Source organism: Rhineura floridana, chromosome 6, assembly GCF_030035675.1.
Source record: "Rhineura floridana isolate rRhiFlo1 chromosome 6, rRhiFlo1.hap2, whole genome shotgun sequence".
Taxonomy (NCBI): domain Eukaryota; kingdom Metazoa; phylum Chordata; class Lepidosauria; order Squamata; family Rhineuridae; genus Rhineura; species Rhineura floridana.
The window spans coordinates 155,492,233-155,506,491 of NC_084485.1; the positions used below are offsets into that span (position 1 = coordinate 155,492,233).

The 14,259-nt window shown below is 44.3% G+C and overlaps 1 protein-coding gene across 1 annotated transcript in view; it reads left to right on the plus strand.

Moving 5' to 3' along the window:
- Positions 1–14,259, plus strand: part of ABL2 (ABL proto-oncogene 2, non-receptor tyrosine kinase) — a 71,299-nt gene that overhangs the window by 18,186 nt on the left and 38,854 nt on the right. The window contains exon 2 of the mRNA XM_061634222.1: positions 11,529–11,699. Within this exon, the coding sequence (XP_061490206.1) occupies positions 11,529–11,699 (171 nt within the window). The remainder of the gene's footprint in view (positions 1–11,528; positions 11,700–14,259) is intronic.

Below are 14,259 nucleotides of genomic sequence, written 5' to 3' on the forward strand. Positions count from 1 at the left end.
CCTTGCAGAGGCCTACTGGGATAATTCGCTCCAGCAGGCTTTGTTGGTGGGCTTCTGTTGGGCCCATATTAGGTGTTTAGGAGGAGTCTTAGTATGGAGGAACATGGGTGATGCCACCCCAATTTCAGTGATTACGGGCAGAGGGAAATATAGCCATGGGGAGGTGGTGAATTACCCGAGAAGGTGAACGCAAGGCTATCTGCGCCTTGTTCCTTGCTGCTGCTCCTCTCATGGATGGGTTCCGCGTTGAGCTTGGAGGGGTTGATCTGACCCAGCATTGCCCACCTGGATACTTGCTGCAGCACCAGCACAGGCTGCAGGGACGGGGGGAGGAGTTGCTGTGGTCTACAGAACTTCCACCTCTGTCACCACGAAACCACTCTGTCTTGGAGCTGGCTGCGAGGGTCTGCACCTGGTGTCGGGCCGAGGAGAGAGTAAACTAGGGTTGCTGCTGGTGTACTGTCTACCCTGCTGCCCAGCAGCTTCTCTGACCGAGCTAGTGAAGGTCATCTCGGCTGTGGCGTTGGAGGAGCCCAGAACGATAGTGTTGGGTGATTTCAATGTCCATGTTGAGGCTGCCTCTAGTGTTCCGGCTCAGGACTTCATGGCCTCTGTGATGAACATGGGGCTGTCTCAACTTGTTACTGGCCCAACACATAGGGCAGGGCACACCCTCGACTTGGTTTTTGCTCCAGATGGAGGAAGGGGTGATCTGGAGATAGCGGGGGTGGATGTCACCCCATTGTCATGGTCAGACCACTTCCTGATGAAGTTTAAACTTATGGCTCTGATCCTGGAACCTAATGGAATCCACTGGGTTCTTGAATGCCCTGGGGGAGTTCCCAGTAGATAGAGCAGGTGACCCTGTTGAAGCCCTTGTCACGCTGTGGAACAGCGATGCGTGTTGGGCTCTCGACACGGTTGCCCCCGAGTGCCCTCTGCTGCGCTGTGGAGCCCGGCTTGCACCTTGGTACACCAGTGCACTAAGGGCAATGAAACAGGCTGGATGACGGCTAGAGTGCAAGTGGTGAAAGACGTGCTGTGAGGCTGATCGGACACGAGTAAAACATAACCGTGCCTACTGTGTGGTGGTGAGGGCGGCGAAGAAAGCCCACTTCTCTGCCTCCATCGCATCCTCAAGTAGCCATCCGGTGGAGCTTTTCTGTATTGTTGGGTCTGTTGACATCAATTCCAGGAAATGGAGTCTTAGACCCTTTGGAGGCCCACTGTGAATTGTTTGCAAGGCACTTTGAGGGTAAAGTTGGTCACCTCTGTAGCAGATTTTATGTCCCATCCACATCTACTGTAGTACCCAATAAGGTGTCCAGTGCAATGTCTGCTGCAACTTCTTGGGAATGGTTTCAGTTGATGTGGCCTGATGACGTGGACAAGGTGCTTGCGATGATGCGGCCAGCAACGTGTCCCCTCGACCCTTGTCCTCCTTGGCTTATTAAAGCTTGCCGAGGGGGTCTGACCGAGTAGATCCAGGGTGTGGTCAATGCATCATTGCGAGAGGGAGTGGTTCCAGCCATCTTGAAAGAGGCGTTGATTTGACCACTCCTGAAAAAGCCCACTCTGGACCCATTGATTTGTGACAACTACCGACCGGTTGCAAATACCCCCTTTTTAGGGAAGGTGATTGAGAGGGTTGTGGCGCAGCAACTCCAAGTACTCTTGGATGAAACCGATTATCTTGACCCATCCCAGTCTGGGTTCAGGCCTGGTTATGGGACTGAATCGGTCTTGGTTGCCCTGATGGATGATCTTTATCGGGAGAAGAACAGGGGGAGTGCAACACTGTTCTTCTTGCTTGATCTCTCAGTGGCTTTTGATACCAGTGACCATGGTATCCTTCTAGGCCGACTTAGTGAGATGGGTATTGGAGGCACTGTTTTACAGTGGCTCTGATCCTATCTCCAGGGTTGTCCTCAGAGAATAGCATTGGATGACAGTCTTTCGCCCCCCTGGCAACTGTGCTGTGGGGTGCTGCAGGGTACCATCTTGTCCCCCATGCTGTTTAACATCTATATGAAGCCCTTGGGAGCAGTCATCAGGAACTTTGGGGCGAGATGTCAGCAGTATGCTGATGATACCCAGCTCTGTTTCTCCATAACATCTGAATCGGGAGAGGCTGTGCAAGCCCCGGACCGCTGCCTGGACTCAGTGGTGGGCTGGATGAGAGCCAATAAACTGAATCCTACCAAGACAGAGGCGCTGTGGGTTGGTGGTTCCCGAGTTCGGATAATTGGTCTGTTGCCTGCTTTGGACAGGGTTGTACTCCCTCTGAAAGAGCAGTTCTGTAGTCTGGGGGTGCTCCTGGATCCATCTTTGTCTCTAGAGGCCCAGGTGACCTCAGTGGCTAGGAGTGCCTTTTTCCAGCTTCGGCTGGTGAGACAGCTACAGCTGTTTCTGGACTGGGATAGCCTGACCACTGTTGTCCACACACTGCTAACCTCTAGGCTGGATTACTGTAATGAGCTCTATGTGGGGCTGCCCTTGAGGCTGGTCCGGAAGCTGCAGCTGGTGCAAAATGCCGTGGCGAGACTGCTCACTGGGGCAGGGTATTGCCAACATGTCACCCTGCTGCTGAAAGAATCACACTGGCTGCCCATTTGCTACTGGGCCAAGTTCAAGGTTTTAGTTTTGGTGTACAAAGACCTATACAGCTCGGGACCAGAATACCCGAAAGACTGTCTTACCCCTTATATGCCCAGTCGATCACTGTGCTCTGCAGGTGAGGGCCTCCTGCAGATACCACCTTATCAGGAGGTTCGTTCTGCACAATATAGGAAATGGACCTTTAGTGCGGCGGCACCTACCCTGTGGAATTCCCTCCCTTTGAATATTAGGCAGGCGCCATCTCTGTTATCTTTTCGGCGCCTTTTGAAGACTTTCCCCTTTCAACAAGCTTTTAAGTTGAGGCCTATCCCAGTCTGTGTCTGTGTTAGAATTGCTTTTAAAATGTTTTTAATAATGTTTTTAACCCTTTTTATGGTTTAAATGTTTTAAATGCTGTTTTGTTTTAATGTATTTTAAGATCTGTTTTTATGATGTTTTAAAGTGTTTTAGTGCTTTGTTTGCCACCCTGAGCTCCTGCTGGGAGGAGGGGCGGGATACAAATAAATAAAATAAAATAAAAATAAATTATATGCCTCACTATAGTTGAGTCATCTGTGTTCAATGCAGAATTTTTTGCAATTTCCTGACATTGAATTATATTAATAGCTTTGGTTTGGAAAAAACAGTGATGTATACTGTCTCCTGTAGCTTACTGATGACTTCTGGATTAGTTTACTTTGGGTTCACACCCTGTGCTTTCCGTTATTCTTTTGCTGTTGGGGATTCTTCAGTCTCTCATCTTCTCGTTAGGTTTTATTGGATACTTCAACTTAGAGGTAGCAGGGATAATGAATTAGTTGATTATCTAAGATTGGTGGCCTGAATAGCAATCTTCAACATGCAAAACTTCCATCAAAGTACTTTACACTCATCTTTAAGTCTGAGCTGAAGACCGGTGCCAAAAGTTGTGGGAAGGTCAAGCCAATAATAAGCTTTCTGAGCTTAAACAAGGAGTGTCTACTGATGAGAGAGGCTTCACACATGCATGCCTTGTAGTGTTCCCCCTCCCTGTTAAAAACGCCTTAGAATGTCCACAATTTTCAAGTGTGCAGCAGGCCTTTCTGGATTCCCAGTTTCCTGCTCCAAGCTTAGCTTCAATTCTCAGTTTAATTTCCAGGTTCCTGATGGGCTTGGCAGGGGAGCTTTCTGACTGTTATGTGGCTGCTAAGCTGCTTTTTCTAGCAACCAATCAAAATTATGACTATATGGACTTTATACACAAGGCTGTTTGCAACCTTATGCCAAGGGTAGACATCAAGTTTTTGTTGGACTACAACTCCTATCATCCCTGACCATTGACCATGATGGGAATTGGTCCAATAACATTTGGAGGGTACTACCTTAGCTACCCCTGCCTTATACTATACAAGTTCACGTTACAAGTTCTGTGGTTTGTTGACAGGCTTCTGAAATGTTTTGGTTTTGCCTAAAAGTACAAATTCATAGTTCATAACCCAGATGATATTATTTCTGTCCAAAAACTATCCAGTTGTTATGAGGGAAACAAATACTTACTTCCTTATATTTATAATCTTCTTTCCTATAAAGAGTCAAGGTGGCACACAGGGCTATGGAGTTGGAGTCGTGGAGTCAGAGTCGGAGTCGGGAGCAATTTTGGGTGGAGTTGGAAGAAATGTACCGACTCTGACTTCCAAATAAATTTTGATTGACAAGAAGCAATTTTGGGTGGAGTCGGAGTCGGACAGTAGAAAAGGACTAGAGGAGTTGGAGTCAGAGTTGGAGTCAGACAGTAGAAAAATAGAGGAGTCGGAGTCGAAGGTTTGGCGTACCGACTCCACAGCCCTGGTGGCACATATGGGCTTATATTCAACATAGCACTAAGTATGTAGTTCCATTAGTACGATTTCTACTTGTGCAGTGAAACTTTACTTCCCCTCTCCTCCTCCTGCCTGTCCCCTAAATCTGTTCTAGAAGTTCCCCCAACCTTCTGGAGCAGATTTGGGGGGGCATGGAGTACACACGGGGGCAGGGGGGAGTCCCATTGCATTAGCAGTAATCCTTGCACTGATGGGACAAGTTAGTTAAATGCTGCCATGGTTCTCCCCTGCTCCTTTTTATCCTCACAACAATCCTGTGAGGTAGGTTAGGCTGAGAGTGTGTGTGTGTCTGTGTGTGTGTCTGTCCTACAGTCCACTGAGCTTCATGGCTGAGTAGGTATTTCAACCAGGGTCACCCAGGCCGGTTCTCATTTACTTAGGTATATTTGTAAGCCTGCTTTGCAGCTTGACTGTAGAAATAGTTTTTTTCTTTTTATATTATTTTGTCAAGGCCCAAGGAAGTTTTGTTCTCAAAGAAAATGCAAATGAGGGGGGTACATCTGTAAATATAAATATTACAGAGATTGGTAGCTTTGAAGATATTCCCTCTTTAGATGTTAAATCACTGACTGTGTTTTATTTTTTTAACAAAAATTTAAAGGTAAAATTTATATAAGCGGGTTACAAAAAGCATTAAAATTATTGACAAAACAGTTAAAACATTTACTACTTTTTTAGAAGCAACTATCAATATGTGTCTTCTCTACTGAATCCAAAAGGGCAAAAACCACCCCTTAAAAGAAAAAGCAGTTTTTGGTTTACAGTGCATTGATGAGAAAGTTCCTTGTTCCTCATGTTCATTTCTCCCCCTATATACCCAACTAATTGCTGCGCTCTATAAAAATATTATTGAAAGAAGAGGGCCCCTTGCAGATGCCAATTCATCAGGAAGTCCATTCTGTACAAGCAGGGATTGAGTCTTTAACATGGCAGCACCTACCCTTTGGAACTCACTCCCATATTGGACAGGTACCATCTCTATTGTCTTTTTCTCACCAGTTGAAGACCTTTCTTTTTCAACAAGGCTTTTAAGTGGAGATTTTTTTCCAAGTCTATTGGATTTGAAATTTTGTGTGTATATGTAATTGGTTTTTATTGATATTTTTATTGTTAAATGGCTTTGAGATTTTTCATAGGAAGCAATTCATAAATGGAATGAAATAAGTAAATAAAACAAATGTTAACGTGGAAGAACTGCCATGCTTCATAAACACTAAAGGGGATAAGAATTCCTGCCACTCTTAAGCATGCACTCAAATGCAGGGTTGTGGAGTTGGAGTCATGGAGTCGGAGTCAGAAGCAATTTTGGGTGGAGTCAGAGTCGGTAGAAATGTACTGACTCCGACTTCAAAATAAAATTAATATTTTAATATTAATATTAATTAATATTAACACATTAATATACATTTGCCATATATGAAGGAGTCAGAGTCTGAGTCAGACGGTAGAAAAATTAATAGGCGCGCCTGGTGCCAACACTGTTATCTTTTCGGCGCCAGGTCAAGACTTTCCTCTTCTCCCAGGCATTTTAGCATGTGTTTTAAATTGTTTTTATATTGTTTTAAATTTTAAAATTGTGTTTTAAATTGTTTTTAAAATATGTGTTTTAAATTGTATATTTGTTTTAATGTTTTTGATTGCTGTAAACCGCCCAGAGAGCTTCGGATATGGGGCGGCGTACAAGTTAAATAAATAAATAAATAAATTTGCCATTTATGAAGGAGTCACAGTTGGACAGTAGAAAAATAGATTAGTCAGAGTCAAAGGTTTGACACACCGACTCCGCAGCCCTGCTGAAATGGGGGAAAATATATGTGCTTGCAGTGTTGTAGACATGGAGATTCCCAGATCCCTCTGTATGACTAGCTATGAAAGAGATGTTTTCCCTGGATCCTTGTGATTTGTGTGTGTGTATTCCTGCCCTACTCGTCAGTTTCAAGCACTGGTGCATGAATGTCATGTTACCAGAGTAGACTGTGAAAAGGAAAAAAAATTATAAACTGGGGGGTGGGTTGCATTATTCCCCTGTTTTGCAGCCTGTGAGGTTTTCCTTGGACACTTGGCAGTTGCTAGTATCATGCTTGTGAATAGACTCTCTTGTCCTTGCTGAGTAGCAACGCTATAGTCCATACCCAAACAGAGAGAGAGAGTGTATCTGTGTTTATGTACTTACACATTCTTGGTCTTATCAATCTGAGATGCAGCTAGCCTTACCCCATTATAACTTTTTTTACTGGAAGAGTTCATGGTTGGTTGTAAACATCTGAGGAGTCTATCTCAGTGCTTTTGTTTGACTTTGCGCCTATATTCAGAGGTTTCTGAACAGAAAAGAAAAAAACGGAATCCTTTCAGGGACTGAACAAATATTTTCTGTGGGGAAGAGGGAGCCTTCTTATTTATTTATTTATTTAATTAATTAAGCTTATATACCGCCCGACTAGCAACAGCTCTCTGGGCGGTGAACATTAAAAATACAATAAAAATAACACAAAACTGTACACAAAACTGTACAGTCCAAAATCAAAATATAATAATTTACAATTAACAGGACTTAAAATGCCTCAGAGAAGAGAAAGGTTTTAACCTGGCGCCGAAAAGATGATACTAATTTCTTCAAACAGAAGGGAGAAATATTAAAATGACCTTGGAAGCAAGAAGGCAATTGAAGGTGGCTGCTGGGTATTCCGAGCGCAATTCTGTCAGCTTTGTGGGAGGCCGAGTGATGCTGTCTAGGAATGGAGACTGTGTTTGGATTTCATGCCAGAACCATAGTTCAGCATGATGTGAAGGAGCCCAGGTAAGTCTCACATTTGCATGCTCCTCCTCCAGTATGGCCACAAGGAGGAGTTTGGAAGCTTCCATTTAGCTACAGATTATCCTGTTGTCTGAAGCTGGTTTGTTTTGAACAAGCCATACTTAACACTAGCACTGACCAGTCTGTCAATTCAAACTCCTCTTCAAGGCCACACCAGAGGAAGAAAGGAGTATGTGAACCCTAGGCTTGCTTATGCCACAAAACCATGGTATAATCTGTGCTAGAGAAATGACACTGCCCACTGAAATATTGATATAAAGATAGAATCAGCAAAGTCCAGCCTAGTTATCTATTAACAACATTTTTTAAATATACAGATGTAATTAACAAAAAATAAATCTACTTGGGTAATGGGTCTTGCTTGGAGCTCGCTGCTCAGAAGTGCATCCTTTCCAGACCACTTGGCCAATAAAAGTAACTCTTACACTGCGTTATGTGCGTTAGCTTTTTCTTTTAAGGCCTGAAGAGCCAACAAGTAGTAGAGCAAGTGAGTCTGGTGTGCAAGTGGAAAATAATTACCTTTTCTAATTTGATTGCCTAATCTCATTGTTATTAGATGGGATTCTGTGTGTCAAATATGAAGGCCAGGCAGATGCAATAGCTAGGGCCAGGAGTCTGTCCCTTGCAAATGACAAATATATCACCTGGTTGTTTGGTCCTTTTCTCATCACTAAAGAAAGAGTTTGCAACAGAATTGATCTAGGAACACTGAGAATAAATCTGTTAATCTTGCCTCTTAAAGGGTAGTTGTTGAAGAGTTCATTCAAACATACTGATGAAGTTGTACACATATTGAAAAAAGTGTGTGTGTTAATATGCATCACTCAGCTATGCTGAGGAAAATGTTCCTTCCCTTCAAGCAATATTAACTTCCATCTGTAAATGAATAAGCTTTTATTGTTACAGTTTGTCAGTTCTAGAAATGTTTCAACTTGCAGTTTGTTCCCTTCCTTCTAGCTGTCAGAAAAGCTCCACATTTCCTAAAGCTTCCAGTTGCTGAACAGAGGAATGTATTGCTCACTTGCTTCCCCTCCCACGCCAACAGTCCTGCATTTTCCTGTTGCCTCCTTCTCTCAGTAGTAGTAGTCACATGTACATAGCATGCCATGGCCCAGGGAGCAGTGTTCTGATTTGTGCTGGGCAGTTGTGTTGGCTTTCTGTAGGGAGCAACATCATGCTGGGGACAATTCTTCTTCACTCGAGCAGTTTTGGCAAAAATAATAAGCAACTGTGTTCCTTTTGTGAGGAGGCCTCTAAACCTACTTTATCTGATTTGGGAGGTATGTTTGAAAAGCAATAATTGCACATGATGCTTACTCTGTTCCTGTGTACAGTGTACTTCAGCCTCTGGAGAAGAACTGAGGACTTAAGTTATTCAGGTTGTTAAGATTAACTGTGGGGTGGGAGTTGATTCTTCGATTCCCAATGGGGGGTGCTCACTCTTCAGTATCTTGAACAATGTGAGTTTAGAAACTCTTACAGGGAGTAGATGATATTGGATGATCCATAAGAAATGAAGAGTGTGTGTCAAGGCACAGGCTGTTCACCATTAAAAAATAACTGTGTAACTTGGTTGTGCAGCTGATTACTGAATTGCTAACTTTTCCCATTGTGGGACCGATATGCTAAGATTCTCATTAGTGTGGGGAGAGCAGTTTACTTCCCCATATGTGGATCATATGAACATTCCTGAAAGTAATGCCTGTAACAGTCAGCTGTTAGAATGCAGCTCTTATGAATGCATTCAAAAGGCATAATGAAGCACTGCATATCTCCATCAAATTCTTGATCATGATGTTGCATAGCACAGGATTCTTTATGAGGGCAGTGTTGCTTCAGACTCTGAAACAGACAGTAGCAGGTGGCTTGCTGCTAGTGCTTCCTTTGAGCTTTCCCTTTCTTTCGTGCGTTCTGCTGCGGTATAGCTTAGCCATATGCAGCTCAAAGAGTCTTGCTGATGCTTGCTTGTTCTAGTCCAGAGCTAATTCTTGATGTTGGGTGCTTTGGATGGGGAATGGCTCTGCACCTCTCCTTCCTCTTTTGCATCACTGCTGATGCCTCTTTCTTCTGTCCATCACAAACCTTCACTGTCTGGCTGCTGCCACCATCCCAGAGGAACTGAAGTGTAACAGATGTTAGCTTACAGGAGGGTCATGTTCAACAAATGCCCTAGTCATCTAGTGCAGTGGTTCCCAACCTGGGGGCCATGAAGTAATTTGGGGGGGCTCCGAACAGTAAAGAAATGGATTTTTTAAAGTCTTCCCTCCCTGGATGCTGTCTGCTCCCTCCTGCTGCTGCAGATGACATCTCCCCCTTGCTCCAAAGGGGGGGGACTTTTGCTGAAGCGGCAGAGTGTATTCCAGGTGTGCCAAGGACAGGTGTCTGCTTATAAAACATGTGGCAGATGCTGAACAAGGCTGAGGGTGGAGCTACCAGGAAGAAGAGGGGGTTACTATCGCCAACTCCCATTTCCTCGTGCTGACACTGGCTGATGACACCCTTGCTCAGAACGAGAGAGGAGGGCTTTTCATGAAGCAAAAGAAACAAGACTGCAAGGAAAGGCTGTTCCCCTGCCTCTCCTTCCTGGCAGCTGACCTACCTGCCTTTCTTGGCTCCTGCTTCGCTGCCACCTCCTTTTAAAAATTTTATTCTTATTTGTGAGGCCAGTCAGATCTTGCCTTCGGCCCAGACAGAGCCAAGAAGCAGTGAGGAAGCCCAGGACTTGCTCATCCTCCATTTCTGAGGCTCTGTGTGTGTGCCAGTGTCCCCCCTTTCTTCCACCTGCACTCCGCCCCCCAATCTCGCTCTCCAAGACACTGCAGCAGTTGAGGGCTTCCCCCTCCCATGTGCCCAAATGCAGGACTGTACATCTTCAGACTGTGTGTAGGGGGGAAGGGGATACCAACTTGACTGGATCTTTGCATAAGGAAAAGAAAGCAACACCTCTTTGTCTGCTGAGAGCTTTTAATGGAAAGGGATGTTTGGAGATGTGATTTTGCCACATGCCATTTTTTTCAATTAACAGAGACTAAAATTACAGTCTCTCTGGGGGAGGGTCACAAAATCTTTTGAGCTTACAAAGGGGGTGCCGTACTTATAATGGTTGGGAACCAATGTTCCAATGAATGAGTTGCCCAACATTGGTCTAGCATGTCCATCTTAATGTTCTGCTCTTTTCAGTGTTTTCACTTGCATGGCAGTTTAATGTTTTCATTGTGCTGCCTGATTTATCCATATATCAAATGGAACTGCTTACTTGGATTATTTATTTTTAGCCCCATCAATATATGTGATAGTTTAGAGTACAAGATGCAGGTGCCTCCCTACAAGGTCTACAGTATATGAGTTGACACAGGTTGATGAAGGTTAACTTTTGCTTTTGGGAAACAAATTTTGTATGTATTCTGATTCAAAGTTAGTTATTCTTTCCTTTTTAACTTGAAATTTGATTGGATAACTTAAAAGGTTCAGGCTTTAAAGCAAAGACACATTTGAAGCCTGCTTTGTCTAGCAGTTCAAAAATAAATTTGGGGAGCTTGGCATATCAGCAACAGTCCTGAGGTCATGTTGATGTCCCCCCCAACCAGTACACCGTCTCAGATAATTGCATTTTAAAGTGTACAATTACAAAGAGTGCTTCTTGAAATATGAATTGGGTTTGTTTTTGTTTTTCCACTGCAGTATAATTTCTTCATGGCCTGTTTGAATTACATGCTTTTCTATATGCTGTACATGACGCTTCTGTCATTGTCTTACCTGGACTTGTAATGTGATCATGTGGCCTTAGGAAAACTAACAGAGTTTTATCCATCATATAAGATTGTGCCTGCTTTCCCAACAGCTTGAAACATTGATTATCCAATAGCTTTTTGGTATTTGCCTTGTAATTTAGCAGAGGCAGTTCCACTAGCTGGCAAACAAAAGTGAGTACCTCGAGCAGTGGATTTTGAGTGCTCCTAAGAGCCACAGAACAGGAGACATCTGATTCATGCTGCACAACTCTTGTCTGTTTCCTTGGGGGCTTGTGCATGATGATTTCCCACTGGGTTGTGTTCCATATTAGTGAGCAGAGGAGGTGTCCTTTGCATTCTTTTGCCTCAAGCACCCAAACATTGTGTATTGCCACTGCTATTGGTTGTTGAGATATACCTAACAAACTTGGTTTCCATTTGCTTCTCAAGACCAAATTCAGTGTGCCCTTGGATTTTAAAGGATATAGATACTAAACATTTTCTCTTTTTTTCCGCTTCCCCCAGAGGCTCTGCACCGTCCCTATGGTTGTGACACAGAACCCCAGGCACTGAATGAAGCGATCAGGTGGAGTTCCAAGGAGAACCTCTTAGGAGCCACTGAAAGTGATCCCAATCTTTTTGTTGCACTTTATGATTTTGTAGCAAGTGGTGACAACACACTCAGCATCACCAAAGGTAAACAAAACTGTCCCTTGTGGAGGTGGTGTATACACATATGTGTTATCTTGTTTAGACACTGTGAAGCTTTGTGGAAGCAGCAGTTGGCACAGTGGGGCTATTGCAGAACTTGAGGAAGAGAAATGCTACCGCAATGGTTGCTGTAGGCATGCAGGTGAAAGGAAAAGGGAGTGGAAGACATCTGAGGGATTGTCAGCAGGAATGGCGGCTCTTGATCATGTGAGGTTTTGGTTGTTTAGCTGTTTTGCTCTTTGAATGTGGCCTCTTTGAATCTTGGGTTTTCTTTCAGCTTCTTTTAAATAGAGTGAAACCAATTTAATTGCTTACAGTTTTATTTTCAACTAAGCTTTACATTTCTGCTTAGTTTCATTGCCTTTTTTCACAGAATTGTGAAAACAAGAGTTTAATGAAGGGAACTACATATCTGCATAAATTAATACAAAATACTATCTGTATAGGTTAATACAATGTAACAGTAACTGAAATGAACTCAGACCAAATGAAACTATATACGGCATAAAATTAAAATATTGAATTTTGTTGGCAGATCAAAACTTTAAAAATTTTGTCTCTGTTTTAACAGATGTTAAATTAAATAAAGTAAAATAAATTCATACAAACAGCAATTTAAAAAGGTAAAACCTGAATGAATAAAGGCATAAACAAATTTAAAATTCTCAAATCTCCTTGACAAAACACAGGATTGTCACTTAAGAATTTCCCCTGATTACTGCTGATAAAATACTTAGTTTTATATTTATTTTACCTATCCAGCAGGTAAAATACATGCAAGGGTCGCTAACATTTTGGACCAGTGGGCACATTTAGAATTTTGAGAAAGGGTTGTTTATCTAGTCACAGGATGGCTGCTGTGGGGGTGTGGCATAACACGTAACTAGAGGGAGTACAGTCATTGCTACTCCCAGGCCCTCTCTTAGCATGTACGGGGCCCGGAGCAAAAGCATAGTTGGGGGGCCCCCCCATTTGCTCCAGGTCACTGTCTTGGTCTTGGCCGAGTCACCGTAGGTGCGCAGGCACCATTCCTGGAGCTGCCGGCCCTGCTTGCTGTCCCCGGGGCGGCTACCGCTCGCTAAGTGCAGCAGGAGCAGCGGTGGCGGCGGCGGCTTCAGCAGGGAGGGCAGGCGAGCGAGCCCCTGTCCCGGGCAGAGAGAAAGAGAGAGAGCGAGTGCTGCACCCTGCCTGGCGTGACGAAGGCGAGCTAGTGAGCAGATCGCCAAGTGCGGGGGGCCCCCAAAGTGTGGGGCTTGGGGCAACTGCCCCGCTTCCCAGTGCCTAGGGGCGGCTCTGGCTACTTCCCACTGCCAGAAACCTCATGCTTATCATGGGAAGTCACCTGTGTCCTGCTGGTCATGATTGTGGAGATCACACAATACTGATTTTTCATACACAATGATGCTGTCTAATAACAGGGAGCAGTTCCCAGTACTAGGAAAGATATACAAGGTGGGCACTCTGTCTCGCATGCGCACACACACACACTCTCGCCATGCATATTCCGACCATAGAGACACGTTTATCTCTCTCACAGACATTCATACAGACACACATCACATATGCAAAGCCGCGCATACATCTCTCTCTCTCTCTCTCTCTCTCTCTCTCTCTCTCTCTCTGCTTTATCACTTGTCTTGCTGCCACCAGGAAAAGTTACCAATTTTTTATGTTGTATTATTTATTTATTTATTTATTAAATTTATATACCGCCCGACTAGCAATAGCTCTCTGGGCGGTGAACATAAAACAACATAAAAATACAATAAATAACAAAACAATACTAAAATACAAGCAACAATCCAACACAGTAAACATTTTTAAAATTAAATCAGTATAACTTAAAATGCTTCAGAGAATAGGAAGGTTTTGACCTGGCGCCGGAAGGAGAGCAGAGTCGGCGCCAGGCGTACTTCCTCAGGGAGACTGTTCCATAGTTCGGGGGCCACCACTGAGAAGGCCCTAGATCTTGTCATCACCCTCCGGGCCTCCCTGTGAGTTGGAACCCGGAGGAGGGCCTTCGTAGCAGAACGTAGTGCACGGGCCGGTTCATATCGGAAGAGGCGTTCCGCAAGGTATCGTGGTCCCGCACCGTATAAGGCTTTATAGGTTAATACCAACACTTTGAATCTAGCCTGGAAACATATTGGCAACCAGTGCAAGCTGGCCAGAACAGGTGTTATATGCTCGGACCGCTTGGTCCTTGTCAGCAATCTGGCCGCCGCATTTTGCACTAGTTGTAGCTTCCGAACTGTCTTCAAAGGTAGCCCTACGTAAAGCGCATTACAGTAATCCAAACGTGAGGTTACCAGAGCATGTACCACTGATGTAAGGTCCTCTTTACTCAAATAGGGACGTAGCTGGGCTACCAACCGAAGTTGGTAAAACGCATTCCTAACCACCGAGGCTACTTGAGCCTCAAGTGAGAGGGAAGAGTCTAAAAAGACTCCCAGACTACGAACCCGGTCCTTTAGGGGGAGTGTAACCCCGTCCAGGACAGGGTATATATCCACCATCTGATCAGAGAACCCGTCCACCAAGAGCA